We start from the raw sequence: 23,216 nt of genomic DNA, 5'->3' as shown, positions 1-23,216 counted from the left end.
GGCAGACTTCTTCAAAAGTACAGTGAAGGTGGGAAAGAGACTCATTCAGGAGAATGAGTGAACTGGAGCAGTTGCGGCAGGAGGCGGAACAACTCCGGAATCAAATCAGAGTAAGGAGTTTCTTTTTTGATGCTAAATAAGTGGTGATCTGTGAACATCTTGAGGGGAGAAAAACTGAGGAGAAAAAAAAATGGAGTTTTCCTCCTTCGCCTCCTTTCCCTTCCTAACACCTTTCCCTCCATGAATTATTCCCTTGGTGGGCATCGGGAGGCTGATGCTGTACAGTGGAACCTCGGTTTATGAACACCTCGGTTTATGAATTTTCGGTTTATGAACACCGCGGACCCATCTGGAACGGATTAATTCATTTTCCATTACTTTCAATGGGAAAGTTCGCTTCAGTTTATGAACGCTTCAGTTTATGAACAGACTTCCGGACCCAATTACACCCATGCTTCAGTTTATGAACGCTTCTGTTTAAGTACTCCGCGGACCCATCTGGAACGGATTAATCCACTTTCCATTACTTTCAATGGGAAAGTTCGCTTCAGTTTATGAACGCTTCAGTTTAAGTACCCCGTGGACCGCCTGGAACAGATTAATCCACTTTCCATTACTTTCAATGGGAAAGTTCGCTTCAGTTTATGAACGCTTCAGTTTATGAACAGACTTCCGGAACCAATTGTGTTCATAAACCGAGGTACCACTGTATTTTAAAAGCTCTTGGGATACAATGCTGGGCCACCTCACTGCATGTGTGAATGAAATCAACATTCACTCCTGAGAGGTTTCCAGAGCTGTCTTGCTCAGCTCCTGTGGTGGATTCAGAGTCAACGGGTGCATGTGTGAGCTTTCCCCCCTGTGGCCGCGATGCTCTAGCACAGGCTAAGAACGAACACGGCAGCCTGTGTTTACACCCTGATTCTGAGTTACGTTATCGCCCATGATGGGTTCAGGATTGAAGGCTGAGATTAAGGGGTCAGGCTGAGCAAGCCAGTGTGTGGTAGTACCATCTCTTTCACACTTGTCATCGACTGAGAAAGAAAGCTTTAGTCTGTAGGGGCTGTCATGAAGGATTTTGACTGCACTACAGGACTGCGCTACTTTAAGCTTCAGGTAGTGTTTGGCATGTTTGAACACACATTTCAAGGATAAAACTCGCTGTGTATAGAAAGCTACTGTGCCAAGAAGGAGGAAGCTGGAATAAACCTCCATGATAACACTGTTCTTCAAATTCCAGTTTCTTCTGCGTAGATTGATATTTGTTTATTTTTATTTTAAAGGATGCTAGAAAAGCGTGTAGTGACACAACTCTTGCTCAGGTATGTATGCGTGTTTTAGACAAATATTCTACCTTGCTGCCTGAAGGCCCCTAGTCAGCTAACTGCGATAAAATAAACAGTTAGGGTGAAATAAAATCAATATCAGAAACATAAAACAACCAGATAAACGAAAAGACAAAGATGTTCATTCTTGCCTTTGGGGAAATCTGTGTGGGGAAATTCAAGGGAGGGGATATAGCTATAGCTAAAAGGTTTAGGACACAAAGTCCAGTAGTTAGTAGTTCATTTTTATTCATGTGGACGAATAATAACTATGCGCCTTGCATAGTTCATGTAATCCATGGGGAACTTGAAATATCACCTTACCCAGTACATACTCACTACACTTCAAGGGCATCATGCAGCTACTATCGTTTCAGAAGATCCATTTGTACGATGTCAAAATTGGGCCTTTCCTGTGGAAGCACCTGCCCTTTGAAGCTCCCCACAATATATATATATCAGACTGGCAGCTTATCTGTTGCATTTTCAGTGTCTGCTAAATACATTCCACTTTCAACAAATGGGGATATTTATCCCAGCTGATATCTGTAGTGGATTGGAATTAGCTTTATGTATCTGCTACTGTTGTTTTTAAACTTGTGTGTGTGTGTGTGTGTGTGTGTGTGTGTGTGTGTGTGATTTTTATATATGAAACTGTTTTATATAAGCTTCAAATTGCTTTGAGATGCCTCAATTCATAAATGAAATTGATGAAGCTGCTGCTAATAAAGTAATAACTTCTATGTAAAACACATGCAAGGGATGCGGGTAGCGCTGTGGTCTAACCCACAGAGCCTAGGGCTTGCCGATCGGAAGGTCGGCGGTTCGAATCTCCGCAATGGGGTGAGGTCCCATTGCTCGGTCCCTGCTCCTGCCAACCTAGCAGTTCAAAAGCAGGTCAAAGCACAAGTAGATAAATAGGTATCGCTCCGACGGGAAGGTAAATGGCGTTTCCATGCGCTGCTTTGGTTCGCCGGAAGCAGCTTAGTCATGCTGGCCACATGACCTGGAAGCTGTACACCGGCTCCCTCGGCCAGTAAAGTGAGTTGAGCGCCGCATCCCCCAAGTCGTCCGCGACTGGACCTAACGGTCAGGGGTCCCTTTACCTTAAAACCCATTCACTTGATTTCAACCAGGCTGTGGAATGTGCCTATTAGATGGCTAATTCATTATCAGAAGCCCTGTTACCTCCTGGTTATAGACTTGGGCCCCTTGCACACATGAGATATTTACTATAGGAGCCATCTGCTGCAGTGCCTCCTAAAACATGCACCAGAAATCTTCCACAGCATGCTGAGTTTCCACGTAGAGATTCAGTCTGGAAGCTGGAGCCTGATAACATTGATGCCAGTTCTCAGTTGGTCTGTCTCTTTCCAGATAAGGAAATGCTGCTGTTCACCTGTGAAAGTGTCCTTGGTATTTAGATGTTTTGTAGTCTTAACTCTGCCCAGGAGTTGGCTTGGAGTAATGCATGTTCTTCTCCTTTCCTGCCTAGATCACCACAAGCCTTGACTCGGTGGGCCGAATCCAGATGCGCACAAGACGTACCTTGAGAGGCCATTTAGCTAAAATATATGCCATGCATTGGGGATCCGATTCAAGGTTTGTACAGAGAACTGATGTGCATGTTGGAGGATTCTTGCCGTTGTTGGGGAAAAGCCGTGTGCACTCCACAGGCCCACATGAGCACCTGCATGCTATAAATATATTCATAAATTAAGCACAGTAAACAGCAACAAAACATTTACATGCTCAATGAGTCCTTGATCCCCCTTAAAGGCCCAATCATTTGGTAGGGAGTCTTAGCTATGCTTTGGACTAGCTTCATAAAATACTAGATTTGAATATAAAGAAGTACCAGAAGAAAATACTACTTAAAAAAGGTGGGATTTTTTTTAATACTTAAAAACAGATGCAAGCTTTTAACCTGTTCATCCTCAGTAAGCCATACAATCTTGGAAACTCCTTTAGTGGTTAAACAATATATATTTTGGTTCCAGAGTTCTTTCTGTCTCTTGCATCAAGAAAAGGGATGGAAGAGTTCCACAGGTAGAAGTGGTTTTAATTGTTTCTATGGAAGCTCACATGCCAAAATTAATAAGGCTGCAATCAGCAACACCGTTCGGGGTATGCAAAACTGCCTTTTATTTCCTCCATGACTAAGAAACTGCCATCATCATAAGGGAGGGTAGGCTAAGTTATTCCTACCTGAAAGCTGTCTGGAGAACACATATTCTCCAGAAGACATAAATGAACAGCAGGCATTACTCCTATGAGAGCATTGCACTTGGGGAACCTGCCATACCTGACCCTGGGTCCTCAGGCCTGCTCTTAAGGGGAGATAACAATATACAGGAGCCCTTTCTGCCCATCTCTCCACCCCTGCTAGAATGTCGGGCATTTGTTTAGAGTTCAGTAAAAGTAAAGCACGATTGACTTTGCAACATGTTGCCTAGACGTCGTCTGCTGATGCTTCAAAGCCATGCGACTTGCAAGAGGCAAAGGCAAAATCAGGGTCTTGGTGAACGGCTGGGTGCTTGTACATGACGCTTACCCAATTTGAAACCTAGCAAAGGAGGCGCAAAGTTAACTTGATAATGTCTTTTTTTTGTGTGTATGTGTGTTTTGTGGTTATCTTTAGGCTACTAGTGAGCGCTTCTCAAGATGGAAAATTAATTATTTGGGATAGTTACACAACAAACAAGGTAAGAGTTTTTGTTTTTTTAAAAAAAGTAATCCATTTTGGCATGTTTTTTATGTGCCTATTGCTGGTGGGCTTGCTTTTTGTTTCCACTGCTATTTTTATTTTATTTTTGTTCTCTACCTGAAGTACTACTTTTGCTGTTTTCCCCCTCTATTGACTCTTTTGCTTTTTATTTTCTCCACCCTCCAATAATTCTAACTCTGCTTTAGTTTATTGTTATTTTTTAAAACTTGTCTTACTCAAATTCTTCCATCTCATTGCTCTTAACAACTGTGGCTCACTTGCTTGGGGAAAACACTGTTGGGTCTCTTGTCTCTTTCTGAGGGGGGGGGGTCATCTGTTGATGTGGGGTTACAGGTATCTTTTGGGAACGGCAGGTTTCTTTGATAAAAAGCAGCTGCATTGCAATCTGAAAAGCGGTGCTTTTTGAAATACGCCCAGTTCTTAAGTTTACCCCATGAGAAAGCAGAAGCTGTATCTTGTCTATTCTGGTTGACTATCTGTGCATCTGTTTAGTGGTTGGCAAATCAATTGCCTCTGATTCCCAGTGAGGTCTCTATGTTTGCTTCTGGCCTTGCTTGGGACCATAAAAATGGCAGGTTCGAAAAAGCTGGACGTGTCCAGTTTGCTATGGCCAGAGGAAAGCCAGAAAGCTGTGCTCTGGTGAGAAGTATGAGCCTGGAGTTACAGACAGAGGCACCTCTCTGCCTCCCCCCAACTTTCAGCGCTGAGCTGGAAATGTGGCAGAATTGTTTGGACTTGCCTCTCTGCTTGAGGGTTATTTGTAGCACCCATGGAGTGCAGAAGCAGAGCTCTCTTCCTCACTGCACACACTGAGTTATTTGGGGGGGGGCAGGCCCATTTTCTCCCCCACCCCCAATCTTCAGCTCCAAGCTTAGAGCTGGGAAGAGAGCAGGCACTTCTCCCCCCTCCCAAACCTTGTGCTGCACTTCAGAGGTGTAGCACAAGGTCAAGGGCAGAATCCTGCTCTTTGAGAAAGGGGAAGCCTGGCGACCACACACTTCTCGGTTGGGCAGTAGGGGTAGCTGTAATTTGGCAACCAGAACTTGGCAGATTTATCCACTTTTCTCCATGCTCGCTTGGAGAACTAGGGAAAGTGCTAAGTTAATTTAAATAATAATAATACAATACGTTATGCCACAGGGCAGGTTACTGAAGGTTATCAGTAAATTGAGGAAAACATAGGAGATATTGGAACATAATCTAAAGCAGAGCCAAATGGTTTCAGAGTTTGGGCAAAGTGTAGTGACTGCTGGTTTTAAAACTCGCTTACAATGTGTGAAAGCACTCTTCCGCTTTTATTTTAATTTTATCGATTTCATAAAATTGTATATGCTGCCTGACTGTAAAAACAAAGAAACACCCCAACAACAATCCAACCTCAAAAGAGGTTTACACAAAGCAGTTTGTCTTGTAGACGGTTCTGTGCCATGTGTTTTCATTGTGATTCTATACTCTGTTGATCTGTCCCAGGAATATGTAACTCCAGTTAGTAAATAAAATATTAACGATGACTCAGAGAAATAAAAATACTGGCTGACTTCTTTTTGATGGCACAGTGATTGAGCAGCCTGCTGAGATGCTTGCTTTCTGGTGCGGGGAATATCATAACACCTGTTTAAAATATTCTCACCTTACGAAAATCCAAGTAAAATTGGGGAAGTTGCAATTTGAGAACATAAATACGTATTCCCTCACTTCATAGTGTTGTTCTCTCAATATTTGCCATGAAATCTTGGTTCTCCATCTAGAGAGCAGGCTCTGTGAATCAACACCATCTCTCAATGCAGCAGTGGTAGTTCAGGCAACCCTGGCGAAGCCTGCATATGGTTCTGGAAGAAGTTCATTCATGCTCAGACGGCAACTTCTCCCTCTTAACTGTGTTTCCCCCCCTCCCTTCTGCCCTGAAGATGCATGCCATTCCTTTAAGATCTTCCTGGGTCATGACCTGTGCGTACGCCCCATCTGGCAATTACGTCGCCTGTGGTGGATTGGACAACATCTGCTCCATATACAACCTGAAGACACGAGAGGGCAATGTACGAGTGAGCAGAGAACTACCCGGCCATACTGGTCAGCAGGCTTCTGTTTCTATTTGTTTTGATGAAATGGTGACTTTATTTGAACTTCTGCAACTCCCTAAAAGCAGAGGAGTCGAAAGTGAAATGCGTAACTAGATATATCTGTCGTGGCAGAAACTGTTCTGCTACAATGGGTCATTTCCCATCCCGTCTACTTTGAATGCCCCCCCCCCGCGGGAAAAAATACATTACCCAATTGCTGAGCTGATGTGTCTTATCAGCCAGTGTCATTGCCAAGCCATGGTTTAACCTTACGACATCATTCACACACAGCCCTTTTGTTGCCGCTTCACTTCTCCCTTTGTGCCAGTGGCACAACAAACCAGGAAGCCACAGTTCATTGCACCTTCCCATTAAATGCAAACTGGGGAGCTATGATGAATAGCTTCCCAACAAGCCAGACTTTTAAACCAGAAATATTTCCTGCGAGACATTTGGCTGGCTGTTTTAAGTTGGGTGGGGAACCTCTTTTATATTTAGGGCTGCATTCCTTTGGGGATAACCTTTGGGGAGCCACACTATTTTTAAATTTTCATTTCTATCTTGCATGGTTTCCGTGCTCTGTCCCTGCTCACAGCTGGACTGAGGAGAGGCTGCAGCCAAAACTGGAGTGGCAGAGAGCAGTGTTCTCTCCCACTGTGCTGAGTCCTTGTGAATTAAGGCATGGTTGCTGACACAGAGACATTTTATGCCTGAAGTTGGCACCTCGAAGCGTATTCCAGTGTATGACTCAATATGGCCTAGGTGCTGCTGCGCTGATGTTATTAGAATTATAATTTATACACCACCCTTCATTTTGAGAAGAATTACTCATCTACTTAACTGTGCAGCTTCTTCCCAGCTCCTGAGTTGCCCACCTAACACCAAACCTTTGCAGCCTTGAGGGTTGAAAACAATTTAAATGAATAAAAGCTGAAATTTTCAGGGCACTGGATTTCAATTACATAATGCGCACAACCTGCATTTTGGATCTCTTCTTAAGTGATGGGTTTTGCCTCTGACATGTTTCCTGTTTCGCATTTCTAGGGTATTTGTCTTGTTGTCGCTTTCTAGATGACAACCAAATAGTCACAAGCTCAGGAGATACCACCTGGTGAGTTTCTTGGGTTTTCTTTCGCGACACGCCTTGAACTGTCTGGACTGCATGTTTTAACCTTCTGTGTTTAAATGTTTTTCTTTTGCTCACAGCGCTCTATGGGATATTGAGACTGGCCAGCAGACTACTGCTTTTACTGGGCATACCGGTGACGTAATGAGCCTCTCTCTAAGCCCAGACATGAGCACCTTTGTTTCGGGTGCCTGTGACGCATCATCCAAGCTCTGGGATGTCCGAGACGGAATGTGCAGGCAGTCTTTCACAGGGCACGTGTCTGACATCAATGCAGTTTGTGTAAGTGGCTAGCTATGCTCAACTACACCGAGAGGGAAATCATGAATTTAAATGACGCTGTCATGCGCATGCACTTCGGGCTGTTGAGGGAGCTGCCACAAGTGTTGTCAAACGTGGATGAGTGGGTCATGGAATATTGGCAGGTTGGCTGCTGTGAGGAAAGCGCACACAAAAAAAGTCAGTTGGACACAGGAGAAGAAAAGCCTCTTATCAACCACGGGGTGCTTGTGGTGAAGAGGGACTGGTGAAGCAAGAGAACACGAAGTCTCTGTTAATGCCAGTCCTTCTGATCCAGCGGTTCTGATCCCTGAGATTCTCACATGATCAAAGTAACTTTTCTTTTTAAACTTCTGTAAAACGCCAATAATTAAACGGTGGGAAGAGAAACCAGGGGTTCATTTTTCTATTTTGCCATTTTTTTAAAAAAAAAAAGTGTCTGCTGAAGTCAGGTTTCAAGCCAGGGTGCTGTATAACAGGAACAATGAACCTTCCACCTAAGGGCCACATTCCATGCGGGGAATCCTCCATGGGCCACATGCCAGTGTTAGGTGACTCCACAGGCCGAAAAGGGCAGAGAAATGGATGGGACTCTTTAGGCAGAAAATTGCATCCCAGCCAGGTCAAGATGAGAGATTTCTAATCTCTAAACACTTCCAGCCTGGCTGGCGAGAGGCATTGCGGCTCAAGGGCTCATTCCAGCCAGGCAAGAAACATGCGAGGAGAGCCATTGAGGTGAATGACCTGGGGAGAGTTGTAAGGGCCAGACAGAGACCTGGAGGGGCTGCATTTCAGCTCCTGGGCTTGAGGTTCCCCGTCGCTGCTGTTGTAAATTGAAACCTCAAGTCCTTAAATTGCATTTGTCCACACTGACATGTCCTCTGAGAGGAGCGCAGAGAGAAGAAATGCCATGGTGCATCTGCAGCAGCACAAGTGGATGCCTTCATGTGCCCCAGCTGCAGCAAAACATGTCTCTCCTATATCGGTCTCTATGGCTACAGCAGGCTCTGCAACCTTCCTACAGCTTGACCCCACCCTCAGAGCAGCACTCCTTCATTGTGTTCCGAGGCAGACAGATGCCAACAAAGGCACCTGGTCTCTTTGGAGAATAATTCCTGTTGTTGCCCTGTTTGTTTCTCTTCACCACAACCCGTCTTGTTTCTCGTTTCACTTCCCAGTTCTTCCCCAACGGCCATGCCTTTGCCACTGGCTCTGATGATGCCACCTGTCGGTTGTTTGACCTGCGAGCTGACCAGGAGCTCATGATGTACTCTCACGACAACATCATCTGTGGGATCACATCCGTCGCTTTCTCGAAGAGCGGCCGCCTCTTGTTGGCGGGCTACGACGACTTCAACTGCAACGTTTGGGACTCCCTGAAGGGAGAGCGTGCAGGTTAGTTGATGTGCTTACAGAACGGAACAGCTCTTTTGGGGTTCCACTCTGCGGAATGCCCTGCATGTTCAAAAGCTCATACTGGCAGCCAAGGGTGCTGCTCAGCTTGAGGCAACAGCTCCAAGAGCTGTGTGAGAGGACCTGGCCAGTCCATCGATTTTATAAGACTAGCCACAGCAGGATGGTTCCACTAACACCAACAGTTCCTGCCAGAGACGAGATTTAAGTACAATGCCTGGAGAGGTGGAAGAGATGGGAAAAGTAGTCTCAGGTTGGGAGCTGCAGCTGAGTCTTCTTCCATGAACAGAGCAGCCTCACCCCCTATTTTATTGGTTAAACTCTTCACCCAGAGAACCCCAGTGATGGGGAGACACAGTATCCCAATCTGTCATAAACTCACAGCTTTCTGGATTCTTTGAGACCTGTAATATTCTGTCCAGATTAAAGAAATGGAGGGATATTTTTGTGGCTTTGGATGCCATTTCTTCTCTTGCACAACCTCAGCTTGAAAGGAATGAAAGCTGTGCAGGTTACCTTACACATGCTCAAACATGAGAGTTCGTTTAGATCAGCAGAACGACCAATGCTGCTTGGTGGTAAGTTGGTTCAAGACTAATTTAGAGTGCCGTTGGGAACATGTTACAGCTGTACTATCCAGTCACTTAATTCCTAGAAAGACCACAGACAGAACATGATGGCACCTTTAGATGAGGGCAGCAGGTTGTTTAAGGCTTCCTGGCGACATATATTTGGTCCAGCTTGGGATTTAGAATCATAGAATCGTAGAGTTGGAAGAGACCACAAGGGCCATCCAGTCCAACCCCCTGCCAAGCAGGAAACACCATCAAAGCATTCTTGACATATGCCTGTCAAGGCTCTGCTTAAAGACCTCCAAAGAAGGAGACTCCACCACACTCCTTGGTAGCAAATTCCACTGCCGAACAGCTCTTACTGTCAGGAAGTCCTTCCTAATGTTTAGGTGGAATCTTATTTCTTGTAGCTTGAATCCATTGCTCCGTGTCCGCTTCTCTGGAGCAGCTTGATCTTTCACACCAATGTCTAATTTGTCCTTTCGGTCATGTTACTTCCAGGAGAACCTATTGTGGCATGATGGGATGGTGTGTTGGACTTGAGCTAGGGAGATGTGGGTTTTAATTCCTGCCCAGCTGTGAAGCGTATTGAACGATGTTGTACCATTGTTTCTGTCTTTGCCACCCTACTGTTGCCATCCAAGCTGTTGAAATGGTTACGTATGTTGCTGTTAAGCTATTGGAAAGATGGCGAGATAACAAATGTGGTAAATAATAAGCCTCCTTTTGGGGCCACCTGTCCTAATGTTATTTTTGTTTTCTCCCCCAGGCGTCCTTGCTGGCCATGACAACAGAGTCAGCTGCTTAGGAGTTACCGATGATGGCATGGCTGTAGCTACAGGATCTTGGGACAGTTTTCTCAGAATCTGGAATTAATCTGGCAGTACACACACACACACACACACACACACACACACACACACACAACCTTCTCCACCGAGATCTGGAGAGATCAGTGCTGCAGCCTATTGCTGTGAAATAACATTTCTACCTTGTATTTACAGGTGAAGTTTTTCTACTCACTGATTTATTGCATAAATAGGCTTTCTGTAAATGAAGTATATATATATATATATATAAAATCAAGCGAAGTCGTGGGTGGGAGAAATTGGTGACTTTGATGCATTGGGGTGGGGAACAGGACATAATATTAATGGTTGACAGAAGCTAAAAGAGCCAGTCCATCTTGTGTTTGGCTTGGCTACATTTCCTGGAGGGATTTTTGTTTGTGCCTATCCCTGCTAATTCTGTACCTTTTTTTGTACATAACTAAAAATACACATAGCAGCCAATCATGTAACATTTTGTCTGTAAGTAAAGAAATAATGTTTGCAATTTTTTTTAAAGAAACTGCATTTATATAGCTCTACATTTAATCTGAGATGTCTCTTTCCGCCTGAGTTCTGCGGCGGATCAACTTAGATTGCTGTTTTGATATGTTTTTATTCCCCCCCAGTGAATTTACTGTAGATAAAGTGTGAAGTTATTGAGCTGTTTGTGGATTTTATAACAGAAAGTGTTTGAATTACTGCTTGATCTGTCTTTGTTTCTATCCATTTAAAAAACAACAACCGGAGAGAAGGCCCCGACGACTTCTTGTGACACCTAGCGCCTTACTTGCTTGTTGACCAGTTTGTTTAAATAGGAGGTTTGATCCTATTTGCCTGTGGACCCTGGCTAGTCCATTGGCAGTCAGAGGGGCTCTACGCACCAGGGGGTTAAATAGGTCATCAGACAGACATTTCACAAACAAGAACTGAAATATTTTGGTCTGCAGAGTATATGAGCTTCCTTCCAGCAGCCTCTAAAATTTGGATCAGCCTATCAGTTGAGGGACTGAAGCTGAAAAACGGCTGAGGCAATAGTTTGTTTTTGTTGGAGCAGTTGTAAATGGGAAGTTTTGGCCTACTATAAAATCAGCCTGTACAGTCTGGTACTATAAGGTTGAGCCACTTTCTAGCAAAGATGCTGTTTCTCATGGGATCGTACCACTCCATGTGGGGGCATAACGCTGTTTTGAAGGCACCTCCTCTCACATTCAATCTCGTTCTCCTTTACAATCCACAGGTTGATCTGTTTGTCAGGTAGAAAACACCCACCTGATGTTTTGCACATGCAGAGAAACGATAAGAGCGGGAGTGCATTCAAGCATTCTTCCAACCATGGGATTTGTGTGCTAGCATAAGTCCTGGCTCTTAGAACCTTCTGCTCAGTTGCACCGATCAGCCGCTCTAGGAAAGGCTGAAAGTTCATTCTAATACTGCCAAGTTACCCAGACATTCCACAGCAGAACAGAGTTGCCTTTTATGTGTGCCTGTCCCAGAAACGGCGTGGCATTAAATGCTCTTGGGGCGGCTGCTCTTGATGGGAGTTGGGAGTCCAGGAATATCTGGAGGTCCACAGGTTCCCTGAACCTGGGCATTTATTTCCCTTTGTCTTCATCTCTCTCTCTAGAACATTTCATCCCCCAGTTAATCCTGATCCATTAATTGGTACAGTTTCAGCCTTTAATTGGGAGCCAGGTGTTACGGAAGAGCATCCTAACGAAGTTCACCCAGTCACAGCTCATAAGAACTGTTTGCTGAAATACAGCAAAGGGTTAGAAATAGCTTTTAAAAATAAAAATAATCACTGGAATCAATTTATGGTGCTGGTAAAAAAAATGTGCCTGTGCTTATAATCAATTAAGTGAATCACACCCTTATGGAAATATTAAAAGAGTGGACACGGGAGGTGTATCCTTGGTTGTCTTCTCATTGTGCACACAGTATCAGAAGGTGCAATTTTACATTGCTGTTACGTGCCCATTTCTCAAAGTGTGGGGTAAGAGGAGCTTTTAAAACAATCCCAATTCTGTTGGCAAATATCAGGAGCTGTCGACAGTAAAACAGTCTCGCAGCTGAGCCATCTGTTTTGGCAAGTTTCAGCCGAATTTTTAATCACTCATTCCAGCCTTTCGATTTGCCCTGGTTTACCACAGTAAAAGTGCCAATTCATGTGCCAAGCATAGTGGATTTAGTAGTGGTGAAAAAAGACATTACTACATTGTGATTTTTCAGGAATTTGCTCCTTTGCACACTAACAAAACTATTGTCTGTGTAGGACCAAATTCACAAGCGCACTTGTATTTTCCTATGGATCAGATCCTGGTATCTGGATCAGAGAGCACAGGGGTCAAGTAATGTTTCAGGATTTATTGATGATATTAACAATTTTTTCTTTTCATGCTCAGGCAGTCACTCTGAACTGTGTACAAACTCTGTACGAACCTCCCTTGTTACAACAAACACAAGCCACCTTTTGAATTGACCTTAGGACTGACTTGCACTTGTAAAACTAATGTAGTCCTCGAATTGAAAAGTGACATACAGTAGCTCCAGTACAACTTTGAAATTAAGAATGGATTGGTCAGTGAGCCAAACAAGCTGGCAGATGTTACATAGCCGCTTCTGCTTTGTGCCAGTTAAGGGGTGCGACAGCTTATACCCATGTATTAGAATGCATTCAGTGACCCTGGGCATGGATACACGTGGAAATGCCTTGTTTATAGATGAGCCTGTATGCCTGGAGTTCCCAACATGGTACACTAGCCATTTATACCTCCCAAGTACCCTTACCCATATGTGTGTGTGTGTGTGTGAGAGAGAGAGATTTTTCTTTCCTTGCCTACTTTTTTGTGTCATTGGGCAGGGCGGGGTGGTTCTGAGCATCCTTGGTTTTTCTTCTGTGAAATGAGTATTTTGTGATGCCCATGATTTACCAAGTACAATTTGTGTTTGTGAGAGTTACAGATCAATTAATGGAGGATTTTGCAGGTGTGGCATGTGGAGTTTTGATGGGAAATTTGCTTATTTGTAGCGTTTTGGACTTGGTTGCACAGAGTGCTCAAATTCCGCTTTACAAAATGGATGTGGTGTTTGTTGGTATAGACCACCCCTATTGATTTAGCTATACATGTCCCAAGTCGCTATTGTTCTAGCGCCATTCATGTCGGATCACAGCTTGAAATGAACAGAATATAGGCAAGAGGCAGAGCTGTTTCCTAATGTTCCCTCTGTTTGTTTTAGTGGGGCTTGTTCAGAGAAAGGGGCAATAGTGCCGTGGGTTTGCAAGCTGTGGCCTATGTTAAGCTGTCCAAAGGCTATTGCTAGGCCAATTGCAGGATTACTCTGGTTTCCAACAACACAAGGAATGTAGTATATTTGAAATATTTGCATTCCTATTTGGGTTCAAGTTCATGATTTGAGTACTGCCAGCTGAACTTGGCATCTGAACACTGGAAGTACATCCTTACCTCCAAGGGGGGTCCGTCATTTTGCCTCTCTGTTCTTGGCTTACTTAGGAGTATCAGCATCCCTAGGGCAGATTTTTCAACCCCTTGTTCCTTACTACAATTTCTTGCAAAAATTTACCTGCCAGCTACATACATGGTGGCCTCCTCTCGCATGTATTGCACTAAATGATGTGGAGCAGAGCAGCGATTTGCCACGTGGATATGCCAAGTGGCATATCATTTCCCACCTATTGAGCCGAGCCACAATTTGTGTGAATCAGCCAGCCTCCGTCTTCTAAGAGAACCAAGGGTGTCTAGCTCATATGAGCATCCCAGGTTGAGTCAAGGGTTTGAGCGTTTTTTCGCCAAAGAGAAAGGTTGCCCGTGAATTGGCAATGTTACATTTCCTGATATGGAACATGTGCACTGCATGAAATGAAAATCACTCTTGGTCTTGTTTCTTTAATCTGCTCGCCCCACCGCAAAGTTCCATATTATGGTACTTCAGAGCACAGCCAAAACATCCAGAGAGTGTTTCCTCTGCCCTTTCTCCCCATCTCCCACTAGACTTTATGTGCTATTGTTATTCAGATGTCAGCGTGACTAGGTCATTTTCGGTTGTGGCTTTCAAGGAGTTTGTGCATCAGAGTGACTGCCAGTAGCATTTCATAGAATCATAGAAACTTAAGAATTGGAAGGGACCCAAGGGTCAATGCAGGAATCTCAGCTAAAACATCCATGACTTACGGCCCGTAGAAATAACACAGCTGGGATCAAGGGTGCCAACAAATGAAAACTGGCCACCATTTAACAACAGTTCAAAAATACCCCATCTTCTCCGGCGGCCCCAGTTGCCCGGAAAGCATCCGTAGGCTTCAGTCATGGGGCAAGCCAAGCCAGGGCCCAGAGTGCCTCCCACTTCTCTGTGGCTGCAATAGGGCTTGCCATGTGAACAAGGTCTACAGCCAGCCAAATCCTCTGTCTGTGGGTGGGACCCAAAGTCGTGCATTTGCAGTGGGGCTTCTTAAATGTTCTCCCTCCCTGCTGAGCAGATAGCCCTGAATGTTGGGTTGGGAGAAGGATCTTAAACGCCATTGGCTGCAGCTGGGAGGGAAAATAGCCAATGCTATTTGGGATCCCGGTCCTTAGGTAGAAATGTCCAATGGCTGTCTCTGACCTTGGAAGTTCAGGGTCTCTGTGTTACGCCTCCTATCTTGGTCTGGCATGCATGCTGCCCAAACAACTTCTTCCATGTTTGGGCCACTTGCATGCCATCGTCTTTTTTCTTTCTCAAGTCAGTTACTGATTGTAAAATACACGCAAGACTGTTAAAAATGCTCGATGATGTTGCGGTGAGTACGTGAACAGTATTACTAATGACTTATAAATGACAATTATTATTTTTTTATATGTGCCTGACCTTTCTCGTGCCACACGACGTTCGGTTTTGACTAAATGTGGGCATCTTAAAGAGACAGTTCAAGCCTTTGCTTTTACAACACAATGGTGCTCTTTCTTTCCTCTTCACGGCAACGCATCTCGCCATGTGTATATTCGCATTGCCATCCAAAGGAACTGCATCCGTTTTCAGAAGTGAATGGGGTTTTCTGCTCTTAACGACTTGCTTCAACCTTTTCACATCCAGGGTGTGTGTGTGTGTGCACAGTGGTTTGGTGTATGTGTGTGGTTCTCTCTTTTTACCTTGCTGCCAGCTTCTTTTGAGGAAAAAAAAAACCCTTCCAAAACATTTCCAGGTGCCAAGTGATTCTGCACCGCCTTTTGGATTGTGTATTCAGAAAGTCTTAAAAATTATTTTATTTAACCTAATTAAAAAAGAAGAGTGCAGGGACCTGTGCCATTTGTTCTTCTAACAGTGCTGTTGTATAAAGACTTCCCTGTGGATTAAAAAATAAAAAAAATCACTTGCTATGAATTGTTTATATTCCTGCCTCCCCCCCCCACTATAACAAACGTTTCCTTTGTATTTGTACAGTGGTTCCGTGAAAGATGTTACCCTGACTTGATATTGTAACCAATAAACTGCTTTTAACTAGGATTTCTCTGCCTGCCGTGGTTCATTTTCCTTTCCTTTCTTCTCTCCTGTTTCTTTGGAAATGTGAGTTAATATGGCACATGGCTGTATAATACTCACGCCTCTTTCTTACGTTCAGAACCATTTTTTTATATGTCTAAGCATCTGATATATTACGTAACTACCATATATACTGGGGTAGCTGCAAAGAAGTGTGAGTAAACTTTGCTCAGACAGTGGAGCTTGTCTGCTTCCATAAAGGCCATTGCCAGGGGAGCCACTGAAACAGTATGGGACACTGGAAAAAGGGGAGATACTGCCAAAACTGAGGGAGGCTGCCTTGCATATGTGATCCCCCCCTCCAGTCTTACCCATATAGCTGATAAAATGCAATGAGCAAAATTGTTTGCTTGATTTATTAGCTGCCTAGTATAAAAACCATTTCAAGGCAGCAAAAGGTGGAAAGGAAATTTTGGTACTGTATTGCAAAAGATTAGATACCTGAATTGTCCTGAGATAGTGGTTTAGAAGGTACAGTCATACCTCGGTTTAAGTCTGCTGCGGCTTGAGTACTTTCGGTTTGAGTACTCCACGAACCCGGAAGTGTTTACTTCCGGGTTCCGCGGCATCCGCAGAAGTGTTCTATTGGCACTTCGTGTACGCTTGCTATCGCCGCTCCATTTAAGTACTTTTTGGGGAGCGAACGGCTCCCCGGAACCAATTACGTACTTAAACTGAGGTGCCACTGTAATAAATTGACTATAATAATAGACATGGGAAGAATTAATGTGTGTGCATATATAAATGGCCACATAAATTACACACACATGCATAGTACATTTTGAAATGAGCATTCTAGAAATGGTCAAATGCCAGTTTAAAACAAGTTGGTCCCAGCTTAAACTAAATAATCACTAAGGTCTTAAAAGTGTTCTAGACTGTCTTCTATAAAAACCTTAGCCATTTCCTGCCACATGCCTTCTCAGTCTCAGCTGTGATCAAACTGTTAATTTTTTGCCTGTGGCTCCAGCATAAATCCTTTTGTGATACATGACCACTGCAATTACACAGGACAGTAATGTAAAATGAAATCCTAATAAACTGTCACCAGTGTTCCTGAATTCCCATCACAAACTGACTTGAAAGTTTGGAAGATGCAGAATGTCAAACATCACATTTTATTTAGGACAACCGATATGACCACTCTTGTTTTACTTAGAATATGGTTTCCCCTTAAAGAAGTAGAAATTACAGATTAAAGCTTATTAACAAAAATAGTCTCTTTGGATCAACCAATATTCTTTATGGTTAGCCCCTGAATTAGATGAGCTTTAGTTTAGCAGCTAAAATTTAGCTACAGCAACAATTAAGCTTGGGCCTAAGACTACATATTGTGAAATACTAGAATCAGTTTGGTGTTTCCTGCACAAGTATCTAGTTCTGCAATAGCTGAACTCATATGACCTGAAACCTTGCTGGAAGAGGCACCTCATTCAAGTGGTGAAATCCTATTATTAAGAAAATAGTTAAGCTTCCGTAAGCTTCCCCAGCTGAAGTAGAGGGCAAGAGCTATCACTTGACTACAGCAGGCTAAAATCATTTCAGGACACTTCACTACCAAAGAAGTCTAGAAGTTTATTTAGTTAGGACTTCCAACAATAAAGTGATAATCTTGGGAGGAAAATACCAATTGCAATGAGGTTTTTTATTTCCCCTTCGAGCCTTCGCACTTTAGATAGCAGAATTCTCCCAACATGTCACACCTTCATACATACAGCCAGCAAAGAAACATGGAACGACATGTATGACAACAATGAATGAAGAAAGCAGGTCACAAAAGACCACCGAGAGAGTAACTTTCAAATTCGGTGTGTTCCTTGGCCAATATAAATAGCTACAAAAATGTGGCATAACAAAAGATGTGTATAAGTCTATCCATTGTTTTTAGAGAATCATGAGAGCTTAAATAGCTTCAATCTGTACAGTTCATGGTGTCATTTTAATTTCATATTTATCAAATGTTAAAAATCCTACTGGCTGCATTCACAATGAAACACACCCACCCACCACCCACTTCAAGCAGGAGAATCGCACCAGACATTTCAGTGCACCAGAGTAAAAATACAAGAGTGAACCTCATTTTTTGATAAACAAGTGTCTCTACCAACCCAGCAGTTTCATTAGCCCTTCCTGAGCAGTGGATTTTCGTGTTCAAGCAACACTACAATTTGAACGGGCTCTTTATTACAGCTAAGTTCTCATTTTGGTTTTAAAACACATGCATATTTTGTAACTGTACCTAAAAGAAAGAAAAAACTTCTGTGCCAGCTTCACTCCTAATAATAAACAATTCATCAGTTTCAAACGCATTACTCAAAGATCACATGTAGGAGCAACTGAAACTTCTGCATTTCTTTTTTGTAAAATGCACTGACCGAAAATTGTCATGGGAAGACGGGTATCGAAAAGCAGGAGAGCCCCTTGATTATGCACAGATGAGACATCCCTAACCTGGTGCCCCCCCCCTCTAGATGCTTTGGTTGCATCACTCCATGCAACCATGGTAGATTGGAGCAGCTGGAGGCAACACCAGGCTGTAGGTGCCTGACGCGGACCATCTTTGAGATTTTAACTGAACCACCACCATCAGTAAAAGTGTGTGTGTGTGCAATAAAGACTGCTCTGCTTATGCCAGGGGTCCCCAAACTTACCCGGCTTCGGGCCGGTGCCCACCGTGCCGATCGCCCAGAGGGCGGGGGAGTGCGCACCCGTGTGCATGCGCACACTTACAGGCGCGTCGGTGCGCTTCCGGGTCGGAAAAAAGCACCGAAAATTGTTTGTGCCCCGACCAGAAGTGCACCAGAAATGTTTGCACAAGCATTTCCGGGTCGGGAGAGGCCCATGCGCATGCGCACAAACGATTTTCGGCATTTCCCCCTGACCTGCAAGCATGCTGCTGCGCCGGTAAGAGCGGGTGGTGGCAGCGGGCGGTGGGGGTTGCCGCGGTCGTAGCGGGCCGCATAAAAGAGGCCTTTGGATCGTATGCGGCCCGCAGGCCTTAGTCTGGGGACCCCTGGCTTATGCAATTGCCCCCTTAATAGAATAGTCCCGATGCATTTCAGGGTCTTAAAAGAGCATTTAATCTTGGGCATGCAGCCTGAAATTACCGTACTTTTCTGTCTATAAGACGCCCCCTTGTATAAGACACACCCCATTTTGGGGGACTAAATTTTAAGAAAATGAGGGGAGATGGCCCAAAGTTGTTGAGCCTCTCTCCCCACGCAGCTGTGGGCAGGAAACACCCCCCAGATTGCTCCCCGCTCGCTGCGGCATCTGGGGAAGCCGTGTTCCCGCCAAGCGAATGGCTGGCAGCGCAGCGCTTCTCCCCACCACCGTGCTACTATCTGTGTATTGGATGACCCCAGTTTTTTGACGTGATTTTTGAGTAAAAAAACCTTGTCCAATACACGGAAAAATACAGTAAATGCTTGGCCTAGGCCAGGGAAATAAAATGAATTTTGGACTTCCAGACACCTCAAAACTAGACACCCTTATTCCAGCTTCATATGCATGACATCACTTTGATTTTCAAGAACTACCATTAGGTCAAAAGGACGTACGCCATACTATGCCATCATTGAAAAGGGTGTTTCTCCAGAACAGTTCTGTGAGCTAAGTTGCGTTCTTCTCTACAAACAAGGCTGCTAGCTAATCTTGACTGAGAAGGTCTAATTACCAGGGCATTAAAGCTTTAAGAGCATGACAGTCTTCGTCCCTTTCAACAGAATGGGAAAACCAGAGTTATCTCTAATGCTCAGCCATACTGATTGTGTCTGCACTCAAAACTTTTTGAATCCCTTTTGAAATCTGTCATCACTCAATACTTCAGCTGTGTAACAGAGTCCTGGAAAAAGCCAGCAGCACACATTCCCACAGAGAATTCCAGCTAATACAAGACTTTGACACAGGATTAGGAGTAAATTCTCTCTATTCTCTTCCTGGATGCCAGAAAGAGGGGGCTGTCCTTTAGGCAAACACTAATACAAAATACTAGATAGATCTGCTAGTTTTATTATTTTTACACTGCCAAATAATTTTCTGTACGCACCAGTAAATATAAATTATTTCTCTTTCTAAGAAAAGATGCAAAACGATTCAATCAGTGGTAATACTGCTTCGCTCCTCTAGCTCTCAGGCACAGTTCATTTTCTAAGCATCAAGAGCCAGGCAGCAACTGGGAAAGTAGAATAAAGGGGGCTTGAAAAATTCATGTGACTTTGCAGGGATGGGAAATAGTGTCATCTTGTAAATTCCACCTGGAGCAGCCAGAAAATACGAGGCCTTCATTTCTTTTTATGGAGAAAATCCTTTGTAAAACAGTCAAACTCATCTTCAAGGCGGACAGCTTTTTTCCTACGAAACAAAAGAGGGAAAATATGTGTGGCAGCACATTACTTTTCAAAAATCCTTTCTGCGGATATTTACTCCGTTCCACTGAAAAAGTATTCACAGCAGCTTACTAAAGTTAGCACATACCATGCACACAGCATAATGAAAAGAATTAAAATCAAGAACTGTAAGGCCAAAGTCGTGCTTCCCATATGCATTTGTTTGGCCACTGTGAGTATAGGGTGGAATCTACACACATATTAAAAAAAACGCAGTGAAAAAGCTTTTTTTAAAAAACGTTTTGAAAAATACATGAATTTTGCACAGCTCACTGTCACCATCTGGTGTCACATTTGTATATTGCACTTCACACTTAAAACGTTTTATTTGCAGCTGTGTAGATGAGTCCATAGGTGCTGGACTAGATGGGCCACTGGCTTGATCCAAATAGAATAGTATCATAGAGTTGGAAGGGACCCTAAGGATCTAGTCCAATCCCCTGCAATGCAAGAATATGGGAATTGAATGTGCAACCCTTCACTGCACAACTAGGGCTTTAACTCACAAGTTTTTTAAAAAGTAAAAAAGATCCTCTAAACCAGGAACGTCCAACCAATCGATCACTGCTCCCCCCAAAAGCTCAACAACCTTGCTCCCCCCGTAAAAAACGCTCAACAACTACCGGTATGTGCAATGACAATGGGTAGATCATTCCCAGTTTTATAATACTGGGAGTAGATTGCAGTCTCTATAGAGTTGGATGTGCCTGCTCTAGACCTATCGCCAATATTGCTTCAAGACACAGCCATGAGATTATGATGCCTCTCAAGTGGTTTCATCTCACGGCTGCTCATTTCGATAGCTGGGCCCCTTCACTACAGAAGCAGCCTCCCCTGTGGCTATTTACCGTAGATGCTTCGAGTGGTTCTGGATTTTCTCCAGCTGAGCAATCTCTTTGGACAACCTTGCAATCTCTTCTTCCAGGTTCCTCTCTGTGATGTCAACTTGCTGGCACAGGCGAGCAAAAGTCATGGCCATTTCCCTGAAAGAGAAATATGGAAAGCCCGGTCCGCCGACTTGTTCAACCTTGGATGCTCCAAGGGGGAAACGGCAATCTGATGTCCCCATCCCCGCCCCGACTTCCTACCAGATATATGGATGACCAAGCGCTCAAGGGGAGACCCTACCTCTTCTTTTTCCAAATGTTATACAGAAGAACAGGGAAACCCTGACATATGGCTCCCATTTTGGTCCTGCCAACGTACCACTTTCAACCAGTAGTTCTCAAAGTGGGAAGTACTGCCCCCTGGGGTTCTGGAGGTGGAATTACCTAGAGGGACGCTAAGGGGCAAGGGGGGCAGGCGAGCAGGGGGTTCTGGAGGTTTCAATTACTATCAGATTTTGAAAAGCTGCTACCATTGGATCAATTTAATCACATGCTGAAAGTTCTACATTTCTCTTCACCAAGGGATAACCATGGAGAGGGTAAGAAATGAGTTGGGATGAGCCACGGAGAAGGAAGTAGCTTCATCCTGGAACTTTCAGGATAGGGCAGGTGGGAATAAACAACAACAACAATTTATACCCTGCCCATTTGGCTGGGTTTCCCCAGCCACTTTGGGCGGCTTCCAACAAAATATTAAAAATACAATAAAACATCAGGCATTAAAAACTTCCCTAAGCAAAGCTGAGTCACAGGCTCTTTCAGGGACCTAACAGCAGTTTCTCTGTTCAATCCACTCAGTCCTTTGCATTGCGACACCCAGCCACCCCTTCCAGTTGCCTTGCAGAGATCCCCTTTGAGGAACGGCTGAGACGGCCCTACAACTTCGCTCCTCTGGATCAGAAGCCCGAGTTACGGAAACAGGCAAGACGTACTGTTGCACCTGATGGCTGCAGTTTGCGCTGGTGAAGCTGACGATCATCTGAAGCTTCTCTGTGGCGTAGTTGACAAACTGCTGCTTGAAGGCTCGCTCTTTGGCTTTGGTCGTCCAAGTGAGCCTCTCGTAGAGATACAGCAGCCCATACAAACTCAAGGAGAGGGAGATGACTTTCCAGCCAACCGTTCTCCAAACCTGGAAGAGGAACACCAGGGTCAGAATTTGAGCAGGATCCATCTAATAATGCAGTATTTCCTCAAACGTGGGTCCCCAGCTGCTCTTGGGCTACAACTCCCATCATCCCTGACCGCTGATCCTGATAGCTAGGGATGATGGGAGTTGTAGTCCAACAATGGCTGGGGACCCACGTTTGAGAAACACTAATCTAACGCATCCAGACTAGACTACTGCAATGTGCTCTACAAGAGGGGCTGCCCCTGAAGACTGTTTGGAAGCTACAGATGGGAAAAACCAAGCTCTGCCTTGCTTTGTCTGTGGCATGGAGCAGAAGAGACTTTTCATTCACAGTATTATGAATTTATTCATAAAATTTATATCCCACCCTTGCTACCCACAGGAGCCCAGGGAGATGTGCATCAGCAATAGTCACCTATGAGACCCATCAGCAAAAAGCCCTGCACAAGGACTTCCACTTGTGCAATGGGGTTTTTCCCCACCTCGCCCCCCCCCCCAATGTGCCCTCCAAAATTGGTTTGGGGGCAGTAGGGAGAACCCACTGAACAGCACAGAGAGTGAGGATCGTTCCACCTGGCAAGCTACAATGCTTGTGGAGATGGTACGTTTGTAAGAGCACGACACAGAATTCCACCCAAAATAAACCCATGGATCTAAACCAAAGCTTGCTTTAAACCAGGGGTTTCCCGAGCTGCTTTTCGACTGCAATCCCCATCATCCCTAATCACTGGTTTCACTAGTAAGGGATGATGGGAGCTCTAGCTCAAAAACAGCTGGAGACACAAGTTTGGCTTTAAACAACAGTTCAGTGCAACATGTGAGCTGGGCCACTGTGCAGTGCTGCACACCTTAGCATGGATCCCCTGGTTAACAGCCCCCCCCCCAAACGGCACAAAGGGTGCCTTAGACAGAGTGCTGCATATACATACTTTGGGGAAGTACCG

The 23,216-nt window shown here is 44.4% G+C and overlaps 2 protein-coding genes across 3 annotated transcripts in view; one reads left to right on the top strand and one right to left on the bottom strand.

The window, feature by feature from the left end:
- The window catches only part of GNB4 (G protein subunit beta 4), a 36,348-nt gene extending 20,516 nt beyond the window's left edge, over positions 1–15,832 (top strand). For both annotated transcript variants that reach the window (XM_088669212.1, XM_035134154.3), the window contains exons 2-10: positions 6–110; positions 1,284–1,322; positions 2,821–2,927; positions 3,967–4,030; positions 5,961–6,123; positions 7,158–7,224; positions 7,320–7,521; positions 8,697–8,913; positions 10,273–15,832. In XM_088669212.1, coding sequence (XP_088525338.1) covers positions 54–110; positions 1,284–1,322; positions 2,821–2,927; positions 3,967–4,030; positions 5,961–6,123; positions 7,158–7,224; positions 7,320–7,521; positions 8,697–8,913; positions 10,273–10,379 — 1,023 coding nt within the window. In that variant the 5' untranslated portion in view covers positions 6–53 and the 3' untranslated portion in view covers positions 10,380–15,832. The remainder of the gene's footprint in view (positions 1–5; positions 111–1,283; positions 1,323–2,820; positions 2,928–3,966; positions 4,031–5,960; positions 6,124–7,157; positions 7,225–7,319; positions 7,522–8,696; positions 8,914–10,272) is intronic.
- Positions 15,833–17,423: 1,591 nt separating this feature from the next.
- The window catches only part of MFN1 (mitofusin 1), a 34,164-nt gene continuing 28,371 nt past the window's right edge, over positions 17,424–23,216 (bottom strand). Inside the window, exons 16-18 of the mRNA XM_035134153.3 lie at positions 22,076–22,272; positions 21,105–21,239; positions 17,424–20,221 (exon numbers count right to left, since the gene is read on the bottom strand). Of these exons, the coding sequence (XP_034990044.1) occupies positions 20,152–20,221; positions 21,105–21,239; positions 22,076–22,272 (402 nt within the window). The 3' untranslated portion in view covers positions 17,424–20,151. The remainder of the gene's footprint in view (positions 20,222–21,104; positions 21,240–22,075; positions 22,273–23,216) is intronic.

The sequence above is a fragment of the Zootoca vivipara genome, chromosome 5 (genome assembly GCF_965207765.1).
Source record: "Zootoca vivipara chromosome 5, rZooViv2.hap1.1, whole genome shotgun sequence".
NCBI classification, from domain to species: Eukaryota; Metazoa; Chordata; class Lepidosauria; order Squamata; family Lacertidae; genus Zootoca; species Zootoca vivipara.
The sequence above is the reverse complement of the archived record's forward strand: the minus strand, read 5'-3'. Positions and strand labels throughout refer to the sequence as shown.